This window comes from Cyanistes caeruleus, chromosome Z (assembly GCF_971803275.1).
Source record: "Cyanistes caeruleus chromosome Z, bCyaCae1.hap1.1, whole genome shotgun sequence".
In the NCBI taxonomy this organism is placed as follows: Eukaryota; Metazoa; Chordata; class Aves; order Passeriformes; family Paridae; genus Cyanistes; species Cyanistes caeruleus.
The window spans coordinates 73,725,510-73,752,538 of NC_141732.1; the positions used below are offsets into that span (position 1 = coordinate 73,725,510).

At 41.4% G+C, this 27,029-nt stretch overlaps 1 protein-coding gene across 1 annotated transcript in view; it reads right to left on the reverse strand.

The window, feature by feature from the left end:
- Positions 1–27,029, reverse strand: part of UBE2R2 (ubiquitin conjugating enzyme E2 R2) — a 56,602-nt gene that overhangs the window by 7,579 nt on the left and 21,994 nt on the right. The window contains exons 2-3 of the mRNA XM_086869691.1: positions 6,083–6,169; positions 2,681–2,778 (exon numbers count right to left, since the gene is read on the reverse strand). Of these exons, the coding sequence (XP_086725817.1) occupies positions 2,681–2,778; positions 6,083–6,169 (185 nt within the window). The remainder of the gene's footprint in view (positions 1–2,680; positions 2,779–6,082; positions 6,170–27,029) is intronic.

A 27,029-nucleotide genomic window follows, 5' to 3' on the forward strand; every position in this document is an offset into this window, starting at 1 on the left:
TCAGACACTTCAACCCTGCTCATCTCTGGGCAAACAGTCAACACTTGGCAGGATTTACAGAATACACCAGCTGAGGAGCAGCTCCCTCCCACATCTTCAGCCCCTCTACCTCCTGTCTGACACTCTGGAGCTTTCCCAAGCCAGATGGGACCCCAACAGGTTGCACTTCTGCTGGCACTCTGCCCAGCTGGTGATGGTGGTAGCAAGCTAGAAGTAAGGACCAGTTTTACTTTCATTTGCTGATACATTCACTGGCTGAGGAATGTTTTGACCAGTCATCCTTAAGCTCAAGATGTTTCAAGAGCATTAGCACTGAAAACTGCGACTGTAGTGAGGGAGAGCAGAAATTAAAGAACGAGCACCATGAGAAATTCCATGTCAGTCTCTAGGGTTGAATATAATGAAATAATCAAAATGTATGTGTGATATACATAATTAATACCTAAAGCTGTTTCCTAACTGTGAGTTAAGGTTTGTCACCTAGTTGATTCTTTATTTGAGTAATGAGAATGAAATTCAGCTGCTGTTTCAAACGCATGAACAGGTTAGGCCTTGAATGCTTCTGGTACTTAGTGATCCTTCGTATTTTTGGGAGGAAGAAAAGCACCAGCTGCTCCCAACATGACTCAGCAGGACAGGAGATAGACCAACAATGAAAAACAAACAAAAGGCAGAACTCTGCAAAGTTGCTTCTACTGGTCAGAATATTCAAAAACATACTGTACTGGGCTTGCAAGGCCAAGCTTTGGTAGCTAGGGGGGCTACAAGGGTGGCTTCTGTGAGAAGCTGCCAGAAGCTTCCTCTATGTCCAACAGAGCCTGTGGCAGCTCCAAGATGTGCCACTGGTCAAGGCTGGGCCAATTGGAAATGGTGGTAATGTCTCTGTGACAATATTTTTAATAGGAAAAAAGTTTTAATTGCATCCAGAGAAGAGTGGAGTGAGAAGATGTGAGAGGAACAACCCTGCAGACACTCAGGTCAGTACAGAAGGAGAGGCAGGAGCTGCTCCAGGTATTGGAGCAGATTCCCCTGCAGCCTGTCAGCAAATGGTGAGGCAGCTGTGCCCCTGCAGCACAGGATCTCTATGCATCTGTAGCTCCTGGGGGAGCCCAGGCTGGAGCAGGAGGATGCCTGAGAGGAGGCTGTGATTCTGTGGAAGGAATGGAGAGAGTAGCTCTCACTGGAGCAGCCTGTCCTGAAAGGACTGCATCCTGTGCAAGTGTGACCCATACTGCAGCAGTTTGGGGAAGACTACTGCCCATGGGGTGGACTCATGCTGGCAAAGTTCTTACAGAAGTGGCCTGCTATGGGACGGACCCCATGGTGCAGGAGGGGAACACTCCTCATCCTTAGCAGCAGAAGAAACAATGTGTGATGAACCGACTGTAACCCCCATTCCCATACACTGCTGGGACAAGAGGTAGAGCTGGGAAGGAGGGAGAGGTAGGGGGAAGTTGTTTTTAAGGTCTTATTTTACTTCTGATTATCCTGCTCTGATTTTGTTGGCAATACATTTAATTAATATCTCTAATTCTAGCCTGTTTTGTCTGTGATGGTGTTTGGTGAGTGATATCTCCTGGTCCTTATCTGTTGCAGAAGATCATCAGGACAGTAAGCAGATAGGTAAGGCTGCGAAGATTGGAATAGCTCAGGTAGACCAAGGCTGGGAGCAAAAGGATGAGCTGTTTCTAGCCACAGGCCACTTCAGGACATCTAGGAAGGTGTGCAACACACAGATGGGCTCATCACTGAGCCATGTGGGATATAACCATGACACAAACATATTAAAGAGTGGAGATTGTATTGAGTCTGGTTGAGCAGTTAGTTGAGTTTGTTTGAGTTTCCCTTAGCAGCCCTCAGTGCTTTCCATTTTCCATAGAAAGGTATTGATAACACACAACTGTTTTGGCTACTGCTAAGAAGTGTCAGCATCAGCATGGTCTCTAACATTCCCCATGCCCTCATAAAGGGGCTGAGAGGTGGCAAGATCCTAGGATAGGACACAACCAGGCCAACTGGTCCAAATTAACCAAAGGGATATTCCACACCACATAACATCAGCTCAAATATGAAAGCTAGAGTTAGAGAGGAGAATGGGAGACATTTGTTATATAACAATGTTTGCCTTCTGGAGCAACTGCTACATGTGCTGAAGACCTTCTTCCTGGGAACTGGCTGAACATTGCTCACCACTGGTAAGCAGAGATGCATTTCTTTCCCCCTCTGCTTATGCTTGTGTGCAGACAAGCTTTTGCTATTGCTTTAGTAAAATGCCTTATCTCAACCTACAGGTTGTTTTCCGTGTTATTTTTCTCTCCCCTGTCCTGCTGGGAAGGGAGTAATAGAGCACTTTGGTGGGCACCGGGAACCCATTACAAATACTTTTCCACTAGTGCTACTTTGAAGAAGAGAACAGTGACTGAGAAAGGCTTCAATAATTGAGATAATTTTCCTTCAGATAGGAAACCCTGTGAACAGGACAGAAGGCTCTGCACTGTCAGCCCAGTATGAGGACACAGAAGCCCAGTATGCTCAGACAGACTGGCAAGTCTGGTTCCCACTTGATTCAAGTCCTAAATCCCACACCAACTCCCTCCCAAACCTCTCCTCACATAGGCCCTAGCTCTTGCAGAGATGACAGGCCTTAGGTGTCACCACTCCACAACGTATTCACAGTTACCTGACATTTTGGGTAGGGTTCCACCTTTCTGATGGCAGCTCTCCACTTTGTGGGTCATCTACAGGTGGGTGAAGAATTGAAATACATACATCTCCATTCTGCAAGACAGAAAAAAGCACTGAGAATAGCTTGGCTGGAGGCTGAGGCCTGATGACTCATATCCACCATTCTGGCTGTCTTCTGATCAGTTTAATCTTGTTGATATGAACACTCAAGTGCCAATAAACACCAACAAGGGCTGGAAATGGTTCTGAAATCTTCTTGGATCTGCTTTATATCCAAGGGTTAGCCTGGCAAAAAGCCCAATATAAATTCTAGAGGTTTAAAGAATGTACTGAAGTAAGCAAAAATAGTAATAATGTAACATAAAACTAAAACTAAATAAAACCAGATAGCAAGTACTACTGTCACAGTGACACAAGCTTTAATCACAGGAAACACAAAGCAGGGTTAAAGAAAATTTGTGTTCCCATTGGTAGCTTGAGGAAAATTGAAAGCTACAGGAAATTTTTAAACTGAAGGGTTTAATCACCATCTACTATCTCAGGTATGAAAACATTACATCTCACAGGACACAAGGGTGTTGAACAGATGGTGAGGGGCAGGCTTACACAGCTCCCCTAGGACACAGCTGTCCAAAATACCAGACAAAAAAGCAGGAGATGCTCTCCAAAAGTTTCACTGAAAATCCCTTCCAGCATGCAACAGGAAGACTATTCTGGCAGCATATGGAAGCCATACAGGCACATAATCCTCAATATATGTTCTACTCACCAGTGTTATGGCCTGAATATAGGTTTAAAGCTCCATAGTGCCTATTTAAGAAAGGTGTCAACCCAATTCTCCATCAGCAACAACACTCTGACACAACTGCTGTGTACAAGAGTGGGAGCAGTATCCACTCCAGCTGATATTCTCTGCTGAGGCAGACTCCAGGGACTCACATGGTACCAATGCCTTACTGCAGGACAAGGTGAAGAAGCAGATGAGGCCTCAGACCAGCCAGTAGATACTAGCCTCTCCAGGCCCCATGGGCTTTGCTCTCCCTTGCAGCCAGCTGTGGGGTGAATGACAAATTCCTAGAGGCATCACCACACCTTCAGTAGGCACAGCCCTAGCTGAAGGACAGCACTCATCATGTCCCTTGTCACCCTTATCCAGAGCAAAGGCTGATGAAGGATCAGTTCTGTTCAGGACTCCAGGCTACCAGCTTCCCACACACCTGGTCCCACGTCCTTCCAACACTGCTTGAGCACAGAGCAGGGCTGCTCACAGCAACAGCATCTGTGCCTTTGAGCCCAAGCCAGTGATCACAGCTACAGATAGCAGCAGCTCACCTCGGGGGGTTGTGATCTGTATCCAGATTTCAGTGGTGCACTGTTCCCGCCAGGTATGCTAATCTACCAGGCCCTTGTCACTTTGAAGCAGGTTTTAGTCAAGAACACAGCAAGGCAGCACCTGGAGCTGCTGAATTCCAAAGCACATACTTATGTTGATGGAATAGTTTACTTTAAGAAGGCAGTTTCCCTTTTAGGATGCCAACAGGCTTGTTACATCTTGGAATTTTTTTAGTATCATTCCAAGGTGGAGTTAACTTTACTAATATTAGATTATGCTCAGTCTACTCTGCTTTTACAAATAATTTCCATTGGTTTTTCCTTTAACCTTTTCCTGGGAGAATGCAATGCTAATGGCCCAGAGGAGGTAACTCAGCACTTGGAGAAAGTTCCTGAAGCAGTCAGGAAGAGTCTGGAAGGGCAAAGGTATAATGGGGCCTGATGAGGTCAGCACAAGGTTTTTAGGGATCAGGACAGTCAGGGGCCAAGCCTTTCCCTACATGAATTTTTGAAAGACTGGCAAGGAGAATGGGGTATTCATCTGCCACTGAGAAATATCCTACACTTCTATCAGGACTGAGAGCTGTTATGTTATAAAAATAAAGAACAAGTGAATGCAGTTTTATCAAAGTTCAATTAGATGACCCAAATAAACAGAGATGGGAAAACACACATTGCTCAAGTCTCATTGCTCAGAATTGGAATGTCAGCCCCAGCCTCTCCATCTGGTCCCAGCAGCAGATTCTGTAAACCGCTACTTTCTTTCATCTTCCTTGCACTAAGACTTTTTTTTGTCCCCCATCTATCCTATTGAAAAAACCTCAAATCTCAAATGCTCTGCTGAGATAGTCTCAGTTTCATCTGGAGTTATTCCAGTGCCTCATCTTCATTGCTTAAATGTTGTTTCCAAAACAGCCTGCAAGCTGCTTCAGATTCCCTCAGCTACAAGAAATACTGCTATGAACACAAAACACAAGGTTGAGAGTTTGTGTACTTCAAGAGCAAACCCAGAATACACCTGTCAAGTTTTGGGTTAGTTCCTCCTGCTGCCTTCAGTTGTTTCCAGTCAATTTTTCATTTTTCTCACCAGGACTGGGAGAGGTCCTTTCCAAAGGCTTGTTTTTGTATATTTCATTTTGGTAACCATTTGCCACTCACCTCCTGCATGAGGATTTCCAGATTCAGAATTAATACCCACAGTACAGGTCTGCAATTATCTGAGGATTTCAAAGTTGTCTTTATTTATAGATCAAAATTCCATGTAACTGAAATAGAGCCTTAAGGAGAAACACCATCCTTGGCTACAGCAAAGATCCTCTGCCAGATACAAAATCCACATCAGAAAACTGTCAGATAACTGGTTTGAGGATATCCCTGGACTTAGGGCAATCCTCTGGATCAGTCAATAATTAAAGCTGGTTACTATTCTGTTCTGCACTGAAGTTTGGCACAGTTTCTAGCCATTTATTACTAAGCCATCAGTGCAGTTCTCATCACAATATTTGAAGCACACCCATTCCAAGCTGGGCATTCAGCAGCAATAACTTATCAGAAAGGGCTTTCCAAGCCCAAACCATCAACTGAAGCATTTGTTCACAGGATTGATGAGAATGACATTCCTGTTTTCAGGCTGGTTCAAAGGAAGCCTGCAGAACCTCTCATAAGAAAACCTCTGATAAAGTGAGAGACCTGCACCAACAGGAACATTTTCAAGTCCTTTAGCTCTCAAAACTATAGAACCAGTGCTCCTTAGCAGGTTGACATTCTTCTAGAATACCTGAAAGTTCAGCTAGGATTTGGCTGACCTCCAGTAAAAGTCAAGTTTTGAACCAAACAGGCCTTCAGCCTTCAAATACAGCCCTATGGAACTGGGTGATATTGAACCAATTGCCTCTATTTAGAGTTATTCATCTTCTGGACCTGCTGTATAGTTCTATTGTGATCCAACTGCTGACAGTCCACAGCCTTGACTACCCTCTGGAAATAACCCATACACATACTGAGTTTAAGGGAGCAGAAAGTTCTCTCATACACCATAGAAAACGTTATTTAAAAAACACCTTACCTCGTAAATGTTGGGGTGCCACATTTTGGTCAGGAATCTGAAGGTAGGTGGTGAATATGGATAGTCAATAGGAAATTTAATGTGAGCCTGAAAAAAAGCAGAATATGTTAGCTATGAAACAGAACAAAAAAGACCAACAAGCAACAACTACAGTGAAAAGATTGGGGAAAAAATTCATTAAGGCTACAAAATTGCTCATTTTATAAACCAGTGCCCAAGTGGCCCCACAGTATAACTCTATGCAACTTCATACGAGCAAAACACTAACTGAACAAGAGAAATCAAAACACCTAGGCTGGTAATGCTCAGAAAACAAGACAAAACTCATTTACCATGTCCTAATTTAAGAAGCACTATTCAACAGCTGCTGTTAAAACAAGGCAAAATATACTGGAAAAGTTTTGACTTGAGAGAGCATTGCTTCCTTTTTGAGTTCAAAAGCAGACTAAAAAAACGTTTACTAAGCTGAATAGACCTGTTTTATATTTGCCTGTACAAATATTTAAAATTACTCTTCCCATGATGAAAAAAAAAAGTTACGTAACTTGCTCTAGTTATTTTGCCTTTCTTTGAAAGTTAAGCTGCTCCATCCACCTGTGTTTCTAATACTATATTTTGCCACCACAGGCTTTTGTTGAAGTCTCAAAATCATCCATGTCTGTTTAATATATCAGTGCACCTTGACAAATATTGATGGGCAGTGACAGCAAATATCTTGCAGTGGTCAACAACCATCTGTGGGGCACAACTTCGAGTCGAGTCGGTTGTGGGAATACTGCAGAGATCCTAGCACTGGAATTTAACTTCTCTGTGCTGTCCTGCTGTACAATAGCAGTCTGAATATGGACTGATCAAGTGTCCAAAACACTTCTCTCTGGAAGGTGGACTTGCATGCTGCTTGCTGTGCTGTGGAGCACAAACCCTTTCCTTGGAACTGCTCAACTCACCAAAAAGTCCTACTGCAAGCCCAGCAAGGGATGTCCAGAGAAGCATCTCCTGGTCCCTCAAACACAGCCAGGCTCATTTGCAACTGAGAATGCAAAAAGAGATCCCAAAAGCGAGATTCATATTTATCCTGGTTTGAGACAAATTTAGGAGGAAATCTAGTCATCCTAGGACAACATGGTAGGAGCAGAATTCCAGGTCACTCTCTTCCACTTAAGTACCTAACCATGCCACTTGTTCAAGAAGAGAAACTTTTGAAAGTTCTGTTCCATAGTACACAGAAGCAGACAACCAAACAAATGGATTACAGAACTGTTAAGTACCTGCCTACAGTATCAGCACACACCTTTGCCTTACAACCCAAATTTTATGGGATCAGAGTGCCAGGTAGTCAAGAAGAGAAGGTTTTCTATTCACCTTTATGAAAGAAATTCACCAGCTCACATGTCCTTATGGTCTCTAGATGCCAACTCATGAATGTATGTGGGTATGTTACAGCAGCACTGAGTCCTCACCCTGCAGTCATTTGTCACAGAACACTGACAGCCAAGAGATTTATGATCCACTTAATCCCATGGTTTAAGGCCAGTTCTATGAATGGCATTGCTCCAAGAGCAGTGAGTGACTGGCTCTTGTCACCACACACCGCTGCAGCAAGGACACGCCTGGGTCACAGCATGCCACCCTGCACTGTGATCGGAGCAGAGATCTACCCAGTGCAGGACATAATCACTCCAACTCAAGTGCTTGCATCATACAGCTACAGACTCCTCCAGACACTGGGGCTTTCCCAGGAAAGCCCATTCCTCTGCTTACACACAATTTTGTGAGATATAAGACATAAAACAGCAAAAGGACCGAGATTAAAAATGCAAGAGACAACAAAACTCAGTGCTGAGCTACCTACAAGATGCCTTAGCAAAATCTGTCTTCTACACAGCCACAGCTTCCAGGTGACCAAACCAAAAAACATTATGCCAGTAGACTACCAGCACTGCCATGCTTATAACGCATATAGATGCTCAAGGAGTGCAGGTTTCATTCCTCCCAGTAAAACCCTTTTTATTCAAATTGTCTAATCCTGAGGGGTTTGTCTCAACAAGGCCACTCCAGAAGCTGAGCCTGAGGCACCAGTATGTGTCTGTATGTGATGCAGACTCCTGCAGAAGCTATACATCCTGAAAGACTGTTCCAAATTTCTAAATCCTGTTTGACAAATGAAGTTCTTTATTAGAAAAGGACTAGCTGCCTACAATAACTATCACTATGGAATGCAGTGTTGTGTCACATGAAGGATTCTCTTGAGCTGTAGGAACAGAAAAGGCAACTGGAGAAATAAAGAGACATCTTTCCTTCCCCCACACAGGCAGCTAAGAACCTAGCTTCCCTGTAATCCATCATATATTTAGAGAAAGCAGTCACATTACAGGGTGATCAGCAATTTCTGACTAGTCTGTAGCTCTTTAGCACATTGAGATTCTGTACTGGAATACAAAGCAAGTGAGGCTTCTTTACAAACCTGATTTCAGAGTGAAAAGCCTCCAAAACAGAAAACCTCAAATTACAGGCAGGGATTTTTCCCAAACAAAAAGAGCACCACTGTCAGGTCCCCATGGTGAGATCATCCAGAATTTGAAAGTGAAACCAAACACTTTTCCAGGCCATTACAAACAAGTCTGAGAGAATTACCTCATCTCTTCTGCAAGAGAAACCAAGAAGAAAGTTACGTAAGCCTATTCTGCTCTCACTGAATGCTATTTGAGTTTCTGTGTGGGTTAAGCAAGCCAAGAACTTCCAAGACAAGCTGCAAGACTGCTCGCAAAGATGCAGCAACAGCCACAATTTTTTTCCCCACTGGAAGCCTGCTTCTAAACATGTTAAAAAGAACCCAAAAAGGACCAAATTAAGCAAGAAACCTAATTTTAAATAGGATTCACAGAATAGTTTTCCCCTACAGTTTCACTGATATAAGGCAAAAAAAAATCTGTTTTTTTTAAAAAAAAAAACTTAGCCAGGCTGCTAGGTACTAGAGAGTGGCAGAGTTTTCAGGGAGCTTGTTGTTAGCTCAACAACAAGCCACACAAACTAATTTAGGAGGACTAAAGATGCAGCTCAGTTCCCCCCTGCAAGTTCCAAACAGTTACTGCATTCACCATGTGCCCGACTCCTCAAACTGAGCTTAAACAGAACAAAAACAATCCTATTTTGTTGCTGATTTTAGCCAGCTTCATGTCATGGCTCCTTGACATCACTGAACATACTCAATATCCAGCAAGGTAAAGACCAGTCAACCCTTTTCTCCCTTCCCCAGTTTGTAACTAGTCATGGTTATAGTCCCTAGAAGAATAAACTCTTCTACATAGTCCAGCCTGGGAGAAGATACAGCCCTTTTCAGACATTACTGCCACGAGAACTTCAACTTCCAAATTACACCATAGCAGATATTTTAAGAATATTGCTACCAACATAGTCACTTAGTTTCCTATTTTATTGCTCCCCTCCATCTTCAACAGAGACTGCACTTCAGCTTTGTTAATTTTCTTTAAGTTGGATAAGACAAAGGCACAAGTTCTGTTATATATGCCAGAAAAATACACGGTCTCACTAGATCTTATGTGACTGAAAATAATAACCTATTGTTTCTGCCAACCACTGAATTATTCACTGATTCAGTCACTATGAATAACTATTACAGCAACTTTGTTTCTTGAGATCTTGCCACACACTTGACTCAACATTTATACTTGGGTCACAACTACTCCAGGCTTGGGGCACAGACACTGGAAAGCTGCCTGTCAGGAAAGGACCTAGGGGACCTGGTTGACAGTGGCTGAACATGAGCAAGCATGTGCCCAGGTGGGCAAGAGCATCCTGGTCTGGACCAACAACAGTGTGGCCAGTGGGAATAACACAGGCAGGACTCCTTCCTAGCCTCAGTCCTTGGTCCAGCCTAGCTGTAAATGACACTTCAGGAGACTGACACTAATTTTATACACCCATCTCAAGCTGACAAAACTGAGATCCCTGATTATTAGGCAGAAAGGGAAGGAATGTTCAATCCCTCCTACCTGCCCAGTGCAGATAGGCCATGGGGGGAGTGCACACATTTCCTGGAAAGCCACCAGGATCACAACTGATCAGATTTGAGAATAATTTGGAATACCAGCAGCTTTTATAGTGGCCAGCAGAAATTGTAGCTGCTTGGTGTTCCTGGAAGTGCTATTTAGAGATTATTTTTATTTTAAAATATCACAAGCTTAATGCCAGCCCCTCTAAAACTCCACATTAGTGACGGTAAGGACCTTTAACAAATTCTATTCAAGATCAGATACAAAGGAAGCGGTTTGAGTTTTTAAACTATTTTGCTGTTATTTGTAGTTGCCTGCTACAGCAAATCCAGATAAGCTCCTATTGACTCTGTGCTGGTACCACCGGGGTTTCTTAGAGATCACCCACCTGCCCTGGTAGACTCACAGACAGCACAAGGACTCCTCACCTTCCTCCTTAAGGGGCACAACCAGGCTTCCCCACTGTGCTGCTGACTGCTCCACACACTGAACATGCAAGAAAGGTGGGAACAAGAACTACAGGCCCCTACCAGCGTTTGTATCTAATCCCACAAAATGCCCTTTTCTTGCTTCTGGTGCATCACGCATTTATACCATTCATTTAACGGAATCTCCTCTTCCACATTGTCATGGGGTAGCTTTACCTTTAAGACAGCTTGGAGGGAGAGGAAGTTGAAGCTGCTGGTGGCTGATGGGAGTTTTTCCCTCCTGACCAATTATCGGTCATTTTCAAGAATTGACAGCAGATCTGACCATTAAAAAGTGAATTCAACTTGTAAACACCCCCTTAAGAAGTACAGACAGAATTCTCTTGCTCTCTTTGGTTTCCGGCTTCGGACAAGGTAGCAGGCTCTGTCTCGGCCTCCTTCCCCCCCCCCCCAGGCCTACAAGGCCGCGGGGTGGAGGGGGGGGGAGGGAGAAGAGAAGCAGCGCTGGTCAGCCGAGCTTGGTTTTCAGTTTTTGCTGCTAGACTGAAACTTAACACCATGAACTCTTGCAGTTTTCCTAAAGCTTTTAATTCTTTTACTACCTGGATAAACATACAGATTACTCCTTTTCTCAGAAAGACAGAGAGAGAGAGACAATCAACATAGAGGAGACATCACAGAACCACCAAAAACAGTGAAGAAAAGAGTTAAGTTTAAATAAGAAAGAGAGAATAAGGAGATGCTTTACAGCTGAAATATCTTTCTGTTAAAGCTATGGAGATGGACAATAATAGTATAAAAAGACTCCTTTAATTCATGATAAGAGTATTAGGAGGAGTGAGATATTCAAAGTGTAACTTTTGAGCAGAAGAGAGACAGAGAGAGTGCTTGTGATACTGTGAGTTGCTGGAATTGAGTTGAGTGAAGATTTTGAAGCTTTGAGGGCAAAGAGAAAACTGTTTTCCAGGAAGGCTCACAGAGACAAATGAAGAAGACTTCTGCCTTTGAATAACTTATCCTTAAAATAAGATTCCTAAACTCTGTGACCCATACACACCTTGGAGATGTGAAATGGGAGGAGAAGATCTAATGACAGATTTCCGGGCAGCTGGCATTAGAGAAATAGAAAACTATGATGAAAAATAGTTTTCTCGTGAGAAACTCCGTAAGCTAACAGAAAGAGACTTCTGTTTCTCTACAAAGACTGATGAAAGACTGTAGCAAGAATTAAGACTGTTTTTAACCACCAGAATCCTAAAGTTATTTGTCTCTATGTTGTCATGTGTACAGAGAAATAGTTAAGATGTAGAAGATAAGGAGGTTTTCTGAAAGTTTATTCTGGTATTCTCATTCTTGTAGTTTGTTAATAAACTGTCTTTATTCCTTTAAGTCTTAAGCCTGTTTTGCTCTTGTTTTAATCCATATCTCACAACAAAAAAATAAGTAGTTTTTTAGTTACTGGTTTAAAACCACGACATTTAATTGGTGCGTTGGCCGGGAAAACGAAAATTAGCAAATCTAAACTAGTATATTAATAGTGTTACTGTGAGATAAAGGATTAAGTAAGAGCAAAGCATGATTGTCTTAAGTTTATATAGCAGTGATAGTAAAATCTAGGGGTGGAAAGTAGTAAATATTTGTTTCTTCTTTTCTGTCAATTTATTAGTTTTTAAGTTGTATATTGAATATAATTGATAATTTTTGAGTAGGTGTTTACAAGTTGAAGGGGTGGAATGTCATGGGGTAGCTTTACCTTTAAGACAGCTTGGAGGGAGAGGAAGTTGAAGCTGCTGGTGGCTGATGGGAGTTTTTCCCTCCTGACCAATTATCGGTCATTTTCAAGAATTGACAGCAGATCTGACCATTAAAAAGTGAATTCAACTTGTAAACACCCCCTTAAGAAGTACAGACAGAATTCTCTTGCTCTCTTTGGTTTCCGGCTTCGGACAAGGTAGCAGGCTCTGTCTCGGCCTCCTTCCCCCCCCCCCCAGGCCTACAAGGCCGCGGGGTGGAGGGGGGGGGAGGGAGAAGAGAAGCAGCGCTGGTCAGCCGAGCTTGGTTTTCAGTTTTTGCTGCTAGACTGAAACTTAACACCATGAACTCTTGCAGTTTTCCTAAAGCTTTTAATTCTTTTACTACCTGGATAAACATACAGATTACTCCTTTTCTCAGAAAGACAGAGAGAGAGAGACAATCAACATAGAGGAGACATCACAGAACCACCAAAAACAGTGAAGAAAAGAGTTAAGTTTAAATAAGAAAGAGAGAATAAGGAGATGCTTTACAGCTGAAATATCTTTCTGTTAAAGCTATGGAGATGGACAATAATAGTATAAAAAGACTCCTTTAATTCATGATAAGAGTATTAGGAGGAGTGAGATATTCAAAGTGTAACTTTTGAGCAGAAGAGAGACAGAGAGAGTGCTTGTGATACTGTGAGTTGCTGGAATTGAGTTGAGTGAAGATTTTGAAGCTTTGAGGGCAAAGAGAAAACTGTTTTCCAGGAAGGCTCACAGAGACAAATGAAGAAGACTTCTGCCTTTGAATAACTTATCCTTAAAATAAGATTCCTAAACTCTGTGACCCATACACACCTTGGAGATGTGAAATGGGAGGAGAAGATCTAATGACAGATTTCCGGGCAGCTGGCATTAGAGAAATAGAAAACTATGATGAAAAATAGTTTTCTCGTGAGAAACTCCGTAAGCTAACAGAAAGAGACTTCTGTTTCTCTACAAAGACTGATGAAAGACTGTAGCAAGAATTAAGACTGTTTTTAACCACCAGAATCCTAAAGTTATTTGTCTCTATGTTGTCATGTGTACAGAGAAATAGTTAAGATGTAGAAGATAAGGAGGTTTTCTGAAAGTTTATTCTGGTATTCTCATTCTTGTAGTTTGTTAATAAACTGTCTTTATTCCTTTAAGTCTTAAGCCTGTTTTGCTCTTGTTTTAATCCATATCTCACAACAAAAAAATAAGTAGTTTTTTAGTTACTGGTTTAAAACCACGACACACATTAAGCCTGGATTAGTGCATGCAGGATTAAACACTATGTGCTGGAAAGCATGTTCAGTAGAGGTCAGCAGTCAGTAACAGCAGACAGTTTCTCACAGCAGTGAGATTTAAAGCACCTCAGTATCATCCAACTCACAACATGTAAAACCACATTACAGCCAGTCCCACTGCACTGTCAACTACCTGGTGAGGTAAAAATGGATGTAGGGCAAATGTAGCTGCTATTTCAGCTCCATTTATGATTTATGACCTACGTAATTTCTTGTGGCAGAGCTGGGTGCTAGCCTGGTACTTTAAACCCAGTTACTGCTTCATTTCCCAGCAGCACTGTATCAGTGTTTATCGACATATGTTATGCTTTCAGAGAATAGGAGCACATCTCTGATCCAAGATAAGTGACCAGGTCACTGAAGTCTTGTGCTTGGTGCTGTAGTGGCCATATGAACAGTAGCAGCGGAAAACCCTATATCCCTCATTACCTGCACTGTTTCATAAGGAATTTAAATCACAAAGATCTCAATGTGAAGAATGAACTAGATCTCATGAGAAGGACATGAAGCATCTAAACAAAAAAGAAAACAGAGCCAAAATTCAGCACAGCAATGGTGAGTCAAGAAGTAAGGCTAGCTTACACAATCAAGAGACTGGTTTGACAGGCACCAGCCCATTCTTGTTTCACACTAAATCATATCTTGTGCACTTTTCCTAATTCAGTTATCTGGGACACTACTAAATCTGTTGTTTTCAATGGAAGGCTTCCTCTGGTACAAACTAGATTTCCTCTTACCAGAACTTCTAACAGTAAGATGTTATCAAATATTTATCTTTAATATAGTATCTGCAATGTTCATAAAGTTGAGATTGTTGGCAAGTCATGCAACCCAGACCAAAGCAGGTAAAGCACCTACATTCATAGCTAAGCTAACAGCTGCCAGGTCCACTTCCACTGCTTTGATTGTCAGTTTGACTTTTCATGATGCTATAGAAAGTGCTATCATTTCAACAAGTGCAGAAGATACAACATTCAGCAAGAGACACTGAGTTGGAAACAGTGAAACTGAAACAACAAAATATTTATTCTTTAACCTGCCAATTTTCAGCCAGCTTTTGCTCTTCTCTGCTATCTCATCACTGAAAAGGCCATTACCAGCAGCTATGTAAGACACATCACCAAACAGAATTACTTGATCCTCTTTCACAGGGCAAGCTGTTGGTTCAAAAGCTTCACTGAGCTTTGGCACGGAGGCTAAACAATAAAGCACTTTCAGTTTCCCATGAGAGAAAGCTGATGTCATATTAAGGTTTATGCATTTTCCCAGGAATTCCCACGCTGAAATATTAGAAGATTCCACCCTCAATTTAAACACCTTCACTCCAGGATCAGGCCTGATTTTAGGAGACAAAAAGATTAAGATGGAATACATTAGAGACTGTGACAGGCCAGATGTTAGGAGATTTCTGCCATGGCTGGAGGCTTTGTGTAGAGATTTGTGCTCTTGGATCTGACGTTTTCAGGGTGCCCACAGACTGTACACAGGCTTGAAATCGGGGTCTCTGTGTGTGTGTGCTGTGTAGAGAGGCTACTCTGTGTGACTATTTTCCAGGCAGAAACAGATGACTCAGTTCTGATTTATATCTGTACAAACACACCGACTTCCCCATTTAGACAGAATAGGAAGAAAACTCCAAATGTGTGAAACTTAAGTTTCCCTGTGCAGCCTGATATTTACTGAAGAAGCCAGAGATACTTGGGGATACCACATCTAAAGTTTAAACCAAATCACGCATCTCCTCTTACGTCTTTGCTTCAGAGTGGAAGCTGGGACTTGAAATACACTATTGTGCATATAACTGAGCATGCTGGTACTTGAACTGGTAAAGCTCTCACACAAGCATAACTATTCTAGAAACAGTTTCTGTCCTCCTCAGATAATGCAATTTCCCATCTCTTTCTATTTGTAAAAAACATAGTTTTTCTGGAGCACTGGTGGGAATTTTTGAGACTGCTTATTCAAAGTATCATGGAACATTATTGGCATCTCTGGCATCGTGTGGAAGTCCTCTAACTACATACATAGAAGGCTGTCATTTTGGGCACCTCTCTCTACTTGCTAGGCTTCAGGGTCCAGAAGACTGTCTCTTAGTAAGAATTGAATTATCCTATGACATCTTCAGTATTTTGTTCAATCTCAGTTTGGAATTTAACTTTACTGGGTAAGTAATTAATATTTTATTGAATCAGATTTACACAGGCACATCTGTGGAATGGTTGACTGTGAGACAGCATGATATACTTCATTATTATCCTGGTAATTTATCAGTGGGATTGATTGACAGTGGGGTTAAGGGCACTCTCAGCAAGTTTACTGGTGACACTAAGCTCTGTAGTGCAGTCACACTCTGGAGGGAAGGGATACCATCCAGCAAGACCTGGACAGGCTGGAGAGGTGGGACTGTGCAAACCTCATGAAGTTCAACAAAGCAAAATGTGAGGTCCTACACAAAGCAAAATGTGAGGTCCTGTGATTGTGGCACACCCACAAAGAAGTGGGTGATTGAAAGCAGCCTGGCAGAGAAGGCCTGAGGGTGATGGTTGATGAGTAACTCTGTGTGAACTGGCAGTGAGCACTTGCAGCCCAGAAATCCAAATGTGTCCTGGGACAAATCCAGAGCAGTGTGGCCAACAGGTGGTCATTCTCCCCTCTACTCTTACGACATCCCTCTTGGATTACTGCATACAGTTCTGGTGCCCCCAGCATAGAGGAGGACATGGAAGTGTTGAAGAAAATCCAGAGGAGGCCACAAAGTTGCTGAGAGAACCGGGGCACCTCCCCTATGAAGACAGACCAAGAAAGTTGGGGCGGTTCAGCCTGGCAAAGAGAAGGTTGTGTGGAAACCCCATAGGCCACCCTCCAGTATTCAAAGAGGCCTATGCTGAAGGTGGAGAGGGACTCATCATCAGGAACTGCAAATGGAACAATGAGTAATGGGCACAAACTGAAAGAGGGAAAATTTAGGTTGGCTATTAGGAGCAGATTCCTTACTGTGACGGTGATGAGATACTGGCACAGGCTGCCCAGAGAAGCTGCAAATGCCCCATCCCTGCAAGTGCTCAAGGCCAGGCTGGATAAGGTTTTGAGCAACCTGGTCTGGTGGGAGGTGTCCCTGCCCACAGCAAGGGGGTTGGGACTGGATGATCTTTAAGGTCCCTCCCAAACTCTTAGGTTCTGTGATTAACTGGTGTCAAAACACATCCCAATTTTCGATAACATCAGAGAGAGTGTCTGTGAACTCACCTATTCATTCCAACATTTGCAACTTTACCAAAAAACGGTAGATTGTTTTGTTGCTCTGTGAAGCAAGACATTTGTATCTGCTGAATGAAGAGATGTCCAAGCTAGCTCAATGTGAGAACACCCTTTCCTTCAGCCCGTTTTTACTATTTTTAGCCAATTATTTAAACAAGTACCATTCATGAGTCAGTGAATGACTAATTGCCTTGATTCTCTTCCTATGCAAGCCAGGCTGGATGCAAGAGGAAAGCTCTCCTCAAGGGACAGCCCATCTCATGTTTTGCTGAAAACACAGGGCAGGTCTTGATGCAGTCACCTCTTTCATAAGCAGCAAGGGGAAAGACATATTTATAGCATTTTAAGTGTAAACCCTAGCACTGTGCTGCAGTGTTACACAACTTTGTCTTTCCCAGCATGGCAGGCAGCAGCTCTCTGACGAGATTTCTTGAGGTGGCATACCAGCAGCCTTTCTTTAAATAAAGGACACAGGCTTCTGGAAGGTGAATGACAGTGCTCAGGAACTGCAGCTGAAATCTTACCTATGCTGGCTGCCATGCAGAAGCCAACTAAGCACTCTTGCAGCCTTGTCACTTGTTTTTCAGCCACTGCATTACTGGTCATAAGCCCTCCTGCTTGGAGCTAGACACAGGCAGTAAATCTAGGCAGACTGAGCAGTAGCAATCAAGTCTGCTGGACTGTGCCACTTCTAATAGTAGTCTTCTACTACCTCCAAGCAATCAGATAAAACAGCAGCACCATCTCCTAGAGTGGAGACCCAATCAGCAACCTGTTAGTCTAGCATAGACCCATCCAGAGTACAACCCATCTGAAAAGTGTCTTTGAACCTGCACAAGTGATACCTGTCCACTAGCTGGCCCCTGCCCAGCATCCTCCAGTTCACTGCAGGAGCCAGCATCGTGTCAGAAAGTATTTGCTAGACAGAAGCTTTTATCTGAGACACAAAGACAAATTTTCACATTATTGCATGATGCACTTCTCAGCTTCATTACAATGGACTGTTCCAAGCAGACCAAGTATGAAGTTTTAGCTTGGACAAATGCATTAGCTAGAACATCCTTGTTCCACAGCCTATTCTTTCTACAGTAACAGGTTTTGGGTGGGCTGTTTTTGCTAGTGAGGAGTCAAATTAAAGAGGCATTGGCTGGGAAATGCAAATTGGCAAATCTAAACTACTACAGAGGCATTCAACATTCTGTCGTTCTTCACCTTTTTTCACCCCTGCCTTGTGCTTCAGAGAATTTGGAGGTCACAGCATTACAACCAGTATAACTTTACTATGGATATACAAGAGAAAAGTACAACACTGAAGTGAAGACTAGCGTTAATATTTCTACCTCTGTTCCAACTAGCTGCTATGTCAATTACTAATACAACATACAGATAAAGCCAGAAACCTCAATTTGCTGAAAAATCTCCTGAAAGAGCCAGCAAAAGGGAGCAAAGCAGGTTGAGTCATCTGCAGTGCAGCATAATTTAAGGTATCATTTATACTTCTTATAAAAGCAGAACTACTGCAGTCAAACAAGCTTGGTACAAGAATACACAGCCTTGAAATTCAAGCTTGTATTTAATTAATTGGAACCATTAAGTTTGAAGAAATACCAGGTGAGAGTAGCAGTCAGGAAGAACCACTTAAGCCTACCACAGGTTAAGAGGATTAAGGTCAAGGCAAAAAATTAATGAGACAGGTGTAAGATGAGAATACAGGAACAGAATTTTATCATTTAGACAAAGAAAGATGGAATGTGTAGGAAAGTTAAAGGAAAGTTGTACAATTGTGTGACTAAAAGCAATCCTTAAAGTAGCCTTCATATAATGCACTATTTCCTGCCCATACAAAGAAAGGATCTGAAGGGAAATTAGAATTCATTTAATTTTTCTTCCAGTATTTTAGTATGTCACATATATTGCTCTTGATTCAAAGCGTCATATCTGACTTAACTTTAGAAGAAATTTGTGTGACAGACCACATATATGTGGCCTAACTGCAAAGATAAGACAAGATCTATGGTAGATCTACAGTCTGCTCTCAGTAAGAACCGGAGTGCTGCTGAAAAAAAAAACCCCAAACCCAACCATGGGGAAAAAAAGCAGGCCAGCCTAAGGTAAGTAACAAAATCAACTGCAATATAAGGCACACAGCAAGAGCTCTTGAAAGAGGTGCTGCATTTGTAAAGATTTGGAGGAAGAGGTGATATCGCAAGGAAAAAAAAAAAAAAAAAAAAAAAAAAAAGAGTATTTCCAGCCAGAACAAATTTTTTATTGTGAGGTATCATTTTCTGCTTAGACTCTTCTGGTATCTACCTTTTTATGATTCTTGGATAACTTATTTTTCAGCTCTGCTTTTCAAAGTCTTAAATGTTTAGCTGGATGCTAGAGACAAAATATGACCTTCCAAAGCATTCTTATGTGTACACCAGTAGCCACATAGCAACTTCGTATGTTGAAGCCTCCTCAGAAACCAGGCATGTTGCCTTCCTGCAAAGACTAATCCAAAAGCTCCTCCGCTTTCTCAATAACAGTATCATCAAATGTAATTACCTCTGACTACAGAGACCACTTATAAGAATGCACACTGTGTCTGACAGCTCAAGTACAGGGCTCCAGCACACTTCCACGCTCAGAAAATGCAGTATCCATACAGTCAGTCTGGAAACTGGGTTCTCTTATTCCACTCAGAGAAAAATGATACCTACACATCCGCAAAAAAATAATACTGAGCACTAGACTTCACTGTGTATGGAATAAGCCAAGGCTACCAAACCCTAAGACTGGCAAGAATAAACAATTCATCCATATTTGTATGCTGGACAATCCCACGATGATACTCTTTCCTGTCTCATCAGATTAATTCTTGAAAACTTAAGTCTTCATGTTGTTAGGCCATTAGATAAGACACACTGCACCTGATACACTCTATCAAATTACAGTGCAGTAATAAGCATTTTGCAGCAAAAGTCAACAGTGTTTTATAAGTATAGCCCTGTCATGGAAAACCTATCCCCAGTTACACAATGAAGTCTGTGAACCATAAAATAACCTGTGCTGGTATTTAAAGCCTTATCAATGCTAGGATAAAATATGTTTGTGTTAAAAGAAAATTATTTACCCTCACTCACCATTAAATATTTTTGTGAACTGTTTTTTCTCCTACTAGCAAGTAACACAAGCTTCTAGGTGGTGATGCTTTAAGATTCATCAGTAGTCAATAACCAGTAACTATTTCAAACAGATGTTTTGGATTCAGCCATAGCACCAAGAGAATGGCAGCATTTTGATGTAAAAAAACAATTTAAGTCACTGCTCATAAAGAGATGTTACAGCAACAGATCCAGGCATCTGCACGCTTCTTAGAGTATAAACTGCTTCCTGCCACAGAAATGAATCCAAAGCATGACTTGGAGGAGCCTCTAGTGGTGATAAAGTAGATGCGATTATGAATTAGCAGATGCTCAAGGATAAGCTAAGAGCCTTGCTGGCATTCACGTAGCCTACAGACACACGACTCCTAGTCAAGTTATGAGCAATGCAATCTGCAAGCCACACACAAGCACTTGGGATCAAGTAGGATGATTTCAGTAGTGCTCTACCTACAAGTTTTACCTTGCCTTGATTCAATAAGGGAACCCAAGCAGCTTTCTTCTTGACCTCTTCAGCTTGTAGGCAACATTTAGTGTGTAAACTGAACAGAGGTATATCCTGACAACAAAGTTTATTCTCTTTCAGACTAATATTTTTTGCAGGGAGGTAGATGCACAACATCCTGCTGCAGAGAGTTCTACAGTTTTAACAACATACTGTGTAAAAAAACCAATTTTGTTTTGACACACTTCATAGTTCCATTTAACGCATATTCATTCTTGAATTAGGAAAGACAGTAAACCGTCATCCTCTTTTGACTTTTTTTGGTTTAATGCATGTCTTTATAACCCCTAATTGTACCCCTCCTTGATCACTACCTCAAGAATTCTGACAGTTTTGTAGGAGGAGCAGTGTTGGTACCAGTTTTCTCCAATAAGTTATACTGACACAGACAGACCACTATTTTAAAATAAACTGTGTCTATGCACACCGAAAGCAAGGCTGTGTAAGCCTTGCACTGCAGAAACACATCCTTTGAGCAATTTTACAGTGACATTAGAGCAGTATCTTCCACAGGTAACAACACTGGAGAATGTTTGGTTGCTGCAAAAGGACTTTTCCAGAGCGTGAACTTTGATAATACCAACTGGAAGCAGTTCTGTTTGAACTCCATTTGGCAAGGCCAGCAGGTGTCATTAACTGTGGCGTTTCTCCAATCTTGTGACCTGTTGCAGCCACACTGATGTGGCACGTAACTGGAAAGCTGCTTTCACTCTTTCAGGAGGCCCAGTAACATTACTCTTTCTGGTAAGCATTAATACTGATGCAATACTTCCTTTAGCCTAGCACAAAAGAAAATAAAAAAACCTGCATTTGGCCATTTGGCTGCATTGACTCACATACCATTTAGGTTCCAGTACAAGCCGTTAAAGAACTGGAGCATCTGGCATTAAGCACTGAACTAAATAGCCAGATTTTGTTTGTAGTTACAAGGTTCAGATCCTGAAAAAGTTAATGCTGTTTCAGCACTTTGCAACAACAATTGCAGGCCAGACGCTGTCAAAGTACTTCAGAGGTTTGCTTTTCAGCAGCTGAAAGATTTGGCTGACAATCACAGGTCTCTATCTTTCCTACACTCCTTCTGATATGTAAAGTAGACTTTCCCCCATATCAAATAACTAATAGAACTGGTGCCGATTTCTATTTTCCCAAATACTACCAAACTTATACAACTGTTTGCAGAGTAACTTAAAAGCCTTCTACACATGATCGGTATGATTATAGCAATTCCAATTGCCAGGGTTTGTTTTAGATGGCCTGGATATAATGAAATAAAAAGAGTACAGCCTTTGAGGTATCCTGTGCCTAGAAAATAACATATAAAATAGTAAGCATTATTTAAATTATAAATATAGGAAACTATGTTGCTATGTTAGACCTCTGGATGAAAATTATACTGCAAAATGAGTGGAAGACAAAAAGAATTTCTTTACCCTTATATTGCTTACAAAGCTATACTTTTATGAGGTTAGAGTCTTATTTCTGCACAGAATTCATTTCCAGGGGAAAAAAAGAGTTCTGCAGATGCTACTGTGGAGCAAGATTACAATGATGTGCATTTATGAGCTCTGTATGTCTTGGCAGATTTGAGGGGAGATCACAGCATTGGCTGGGATGGAAGAACACCACAAGGTGACCAACAGGAGTCAACTGTTTTCCTGCAGCTGCTTTACTCTGTGCTGCTCTCAGCTGCTTTTCTCTATAGGAACAGCTACAGGATGGATATTTTAGCCAAAGAAAAGCTTTATGCTATAGTTTTCAGATTTAAAAGTATCTAGCCCTACAAGGGGCAATACTAGCACACAACAGTTCACAAAAAAGTCCCAGGTTATGCACCTATGTAATACTACAAAAAGTTTTGAGAAACATATGGTGGGGGGGGGTACCTTCACTGTAAGGGTGGTGAAGTGGGAGACAACTGCACAAACTCATTCCAAGCAGCCTGCCAGAAAAAGACTTCTACAAAGATCCTTCTGATCCTATTCTTGGATATCCAGTATTATTTACTAGAGCCGCTGCTCAGTCCCTCCTACCCCACCTTGGCCCAGTTTTTACTGCCTCTAAGGAAAAGCATTTTCAGACGAGCAAAACTGTCTCCATCAGACACTGCAACAGCATTGACCTTCAGTGGCACTGATGACAGTCTGTGGAGTAAAGTATCAAATCCAAGAGTCTTCTTTGCTATACTAAAAGGATTATGCATTTCCAGATCCAGACAATTTGCCTCCCCATCCCTCCAGTCCTGAACTGGCCCTATGAAAAAGATTATGAACTTTAGGAACGGCCCCATTGATTCCTATAAAGTAGACTAAAGTAGGATTTTGGGTGACCTGTGTAACATACTCTCACAAAACCCCACTGCCAAGACAGACCTCAGCCATACCATCACACATTTTATGCATCAGGCATACAAACAGCCCAACCAAGCAACACAGCTGTGTAAAGATCTCTGCACATCTGACCTTTAACATTACATTTGCCTGCTCAGCTTTATGCTGTTCTATAGCCAATATTGATGGATTTGGTGCAATACAGAATATCCTGCAGATATCCAGAACTACTTGGATTTTAACTGTTTCACTGGAAGCAGAGGACTACACCATGCAAAGTCCAGCAACCTTACTTTTTATAATGGCACATACCTGAAACACAGTAACTGTCAGACTTTATAGTACAAAGTCGTTCCATGACATGGTAGCACTTTTTCCTATGCACCAAACCCATGGACAAGGAACATCACTAGTGCCCATTTTAATCTTCACACAAGTATTATCATATTGAATGTGTTAATTTTAACTAAAATAATCACACTGCTCTTATGAATGGGCGTACATCTTGGAGTACAGTAACAAAACCAAACCTCCCAGGTTTTTTTTCTTACAAAACACTTCAGTGCACCTGAACACACCCAGAAGCAATGCTTACATATCAGTATGAACATTCTACTACAAAGATGCTTTGCAGTAGCAGCAGAACTCTCCTCCCCTGCACAGCAACACTAAGCAATCACACAATGATGAGAGAATCCCTTTTAAATCCCACTTTGCACCCACTTATTGGAACAGTCATGAATACCTACTCTAATAGGACTATTTTCACAGCTTTTTAGAAATATAATTATCACCTTTGGCATCAATTAGGTCAGCAGAAGTTGGTGCTTTCTGAAATCTGCTGGAAAAGGAGATAGCATATTTATCACTGTCATGTGTATTTAAGAGAGGAAATCAAAGCCATTACTATCCCAGGAAGTAGCAGAACTCACATATAGTATTTACAACATCAATTATTTATGTTTTCGTTTCAACTCCAATTTAGAAACAGAGAAAGTGAAAAAAAGTTCTCAACGAGGATCCTAAGCAGGGTACCTTTAGCTGATTATTTCTTCATGCTCAGTCTCGTCCCTTCTCAACCACAATGCTGCTGAAGGACTTTAAAGTGTATTAACTTCAGTCTGTTATCAGTATGACCAACATTAAATATATGTGTTCAAACCAAACCAGGCTTATCAGTAGGGCAAAGATCTGTCTCCCAAACAGCCTCCAATTCAAGACACCCAACGGGGTTTCAAATTAGTATGCTGTGCTTTGAAGTTCAGAGAAGTTATCCTCTCCACCCCAAGGAATTACCACCACAAATGGGAAGAGATTTCCTTAAAATTCCTGTTACAGAAACTATGCAAGATTTGTTCTGAAGGTTACTGTTTCATATTCACTATGTCAAAAGAAAAGCTCTAAGAAATATTGCTTTTCAATGGACTTTTTGATATTTGAAGAGCTAAGGTCAGAGCTTGCTAACTTGACGCATCAGTATAAAAAAGTAAGAAATCATTTAACTCATATAGGTATTAAAAGTATCAGAAGGCTCGACAAGTTATCCCCTATCTCATTTTAAGACAGGCACTGACATTAATATGTAGCATTGCCAAGAATCTTTAACCTTCCTAACTGGGTACTTGAGCACTTCACAAGTAGATGCCCTGTACCTACCACAGAAAGCAGAGGGAATGACAAAGACCCTTGCCATTGACTGTGTCACCAGCCTTCAGCTTCATGTGCTACAAAATAAATTACATCATATTGATTTTGCTAATCCATTCCAAATATGGTACACATCAAACAAACCTGCAATGTAAGTTGATTAGACAATACTGACAAGCCAGTCAATGAGTCCAAGAGCAAAAGGGAAACAACATCTAATCTGTTTGTGGCTTCTGCTCTGGTATCCCAGGAAACCAGCTGCAGCTGCTTGGTTCAAGTTGTGTACTTGGCAAAAATGTCTGCAATCCCACTCTAATAACCAGCATTTTCACAACTGCTAAGCAATGTGTGCATGGCAGAGCAGCAGTTCCTCTACAGAATCTGGAGCATGAACTGCACATGCAGAAGCATGGTATGCCTGTGGACCCAGGGCACTCCCATCTCAGTAATGTTTTTATTAGGTCATCAGACCCTACCTATCACATGAGATTTCCAGGGACATCAGTATAAAACCCACCTCACTTGCACAAAAAGTTCCATAATGAAATACAGTAGCAGGGGAGCTATTATGGTATCGCAAGCCAAATGATCATTTAGTTCACTTCCTTGGAACCACCTTGCCACGCCTAGGTGATCAAACACAAGAAAACTTCCTTCATTTTATTAACACATTTACCCTGTCCCCAAAATGTAAACAAAAAGCATCAGATTGAGTGTTTTCTACGTAGTAGTTTAATTATTTTCTACTTGGTAGTATTTTGTGATTTTGATGTCTTGACAGCTATTAGTCCTCAGAAACTGACCTATTTGATCATTAAGTTGGTCTAAATCACCTAGAATAATCTAAGATACTATTTATTTTAGGTACTATGTATGCCATTTTAGTCTGTCACTTCACAGCCTTGAAGCACTTAGCTGTCTGTACAGGGAAGATTCAGAGAAGACACCAAACCGACTGCCCACACTCCAGAAGACAGCATTCAGGACTCCTAGATTCCTCTCAGAGGATGCTTTCAGAAAGACATATTTATGCCAGTATTATTTCTTTATGTCCTACACAGTTCAACTGGTACTTCTCAAATTGTCATAATGCTAGATTAAAAGAGGCTGTGGGAAAATTAACATACATAAGGTTAACTGAGAACTATTTTCCTGCTAACATGAAAGATCAGGAGTACTAAGCTATACTCTGATATTCTTAGTCAAAACACTCTGCACAGACCCCAGGTGAGCCTCTGGTGTCTCTCTCAGGCAGACAGGCTGCCATTCTACATTCAGCATCTCATCTGCATTTGCTACCAACTCCTTGCACAAATGCTTCTATAATTTACAGTGGATAACCAAACTATATTTTATACCTTTCTTTTATTGTTCTTTTTCTCCCCACCAAAATACACAGCAAGTTTAGCTGCTTTAAGTATTTTATTAAAACCTATCAGGTGGTATCAAGGAAAAAACAGTGGACTGAGCAGACAGAAGCAATTGTGATCTAGTACATAAATCAGTATTGGAAAGGGCAATAAATTAAAATACAACAGTTTGATTCAAATATCAGCTGTTGGAAGTAAACTCTTATTAGTGCCAAAGTCTGATCTGGAGATTCTTTCAAGCTCATTTTCCATGTAGGTGATCACCTTCACTGTGCTGTAGCACTGTTATCCCAAAATGGTTTTTCACCTACTATGCAAGAGGCTGATCCCCACACAGAGTTGAGGTATTTGATTTATTTAGTTCTGTGCAGAAATGAGGACTGGTGGTGAATCCACAAAGCTAGTACAACAACTATCAAAATCTTTCATTATTTATACATTTTAGCAAACAAAGGCATTAATGTTCACTGGCTACAAGTTACAGAGTTCCCTCATTAGTTAGTATTCTATCTTCTATTAGTTAAATTATTCCCTCACTTCTCAGAGCACACAAACTAATTAACAATTCTCTTTTCTTGAGTCAGTGTGTTCTTTTGGCCAGTGGTCCATGAGTTGGTGGTCCTAATCTTCCCTTGCCAGGATTATTTTTATCCAGTTGGAGCTGATTTCTCAGTTGTTGACTTTATTAGTTTCTTCCTTATCTTGGGAGTTCTGCCAAATGTCCTTGTGGCTGGTAAACTCTGTATTTTTTGTGCCCACTATCAGTGGTACATTCTGCTTCCCAAGCTTTATTAATCTCTCCCTAGGTCTGAGAAAATTGAAGCATGTCAAGCCCTAAACCTTAATAAGGCCATTCCACAGACAAATAATGTACCTTTCTCACACCTGGAGATCAGCGTGAAGAGCCTGTCAACAGTGAGAAGGCACTTTGGAACAACAGAAAATGTTACAGTGAGCTCATTAAAGCACTGAGAAAGCTCAAGGAGTACTAGATGTTGAGCACAGGTGAAAATGAGTTATAAAAAGACATTAAAGATGCAGCTTGGTCTTCTCAGTTGAGCAGGGAGACTTCAATTTCAAGAAGGTATTGCAAAGAGGAAGGGACATCCTTGTAAACTTAATGGTTACAGTTGTCCAGCATGGTAGAAAGTATCCACTCTACCATCTCATAAACTTCTATGGAACT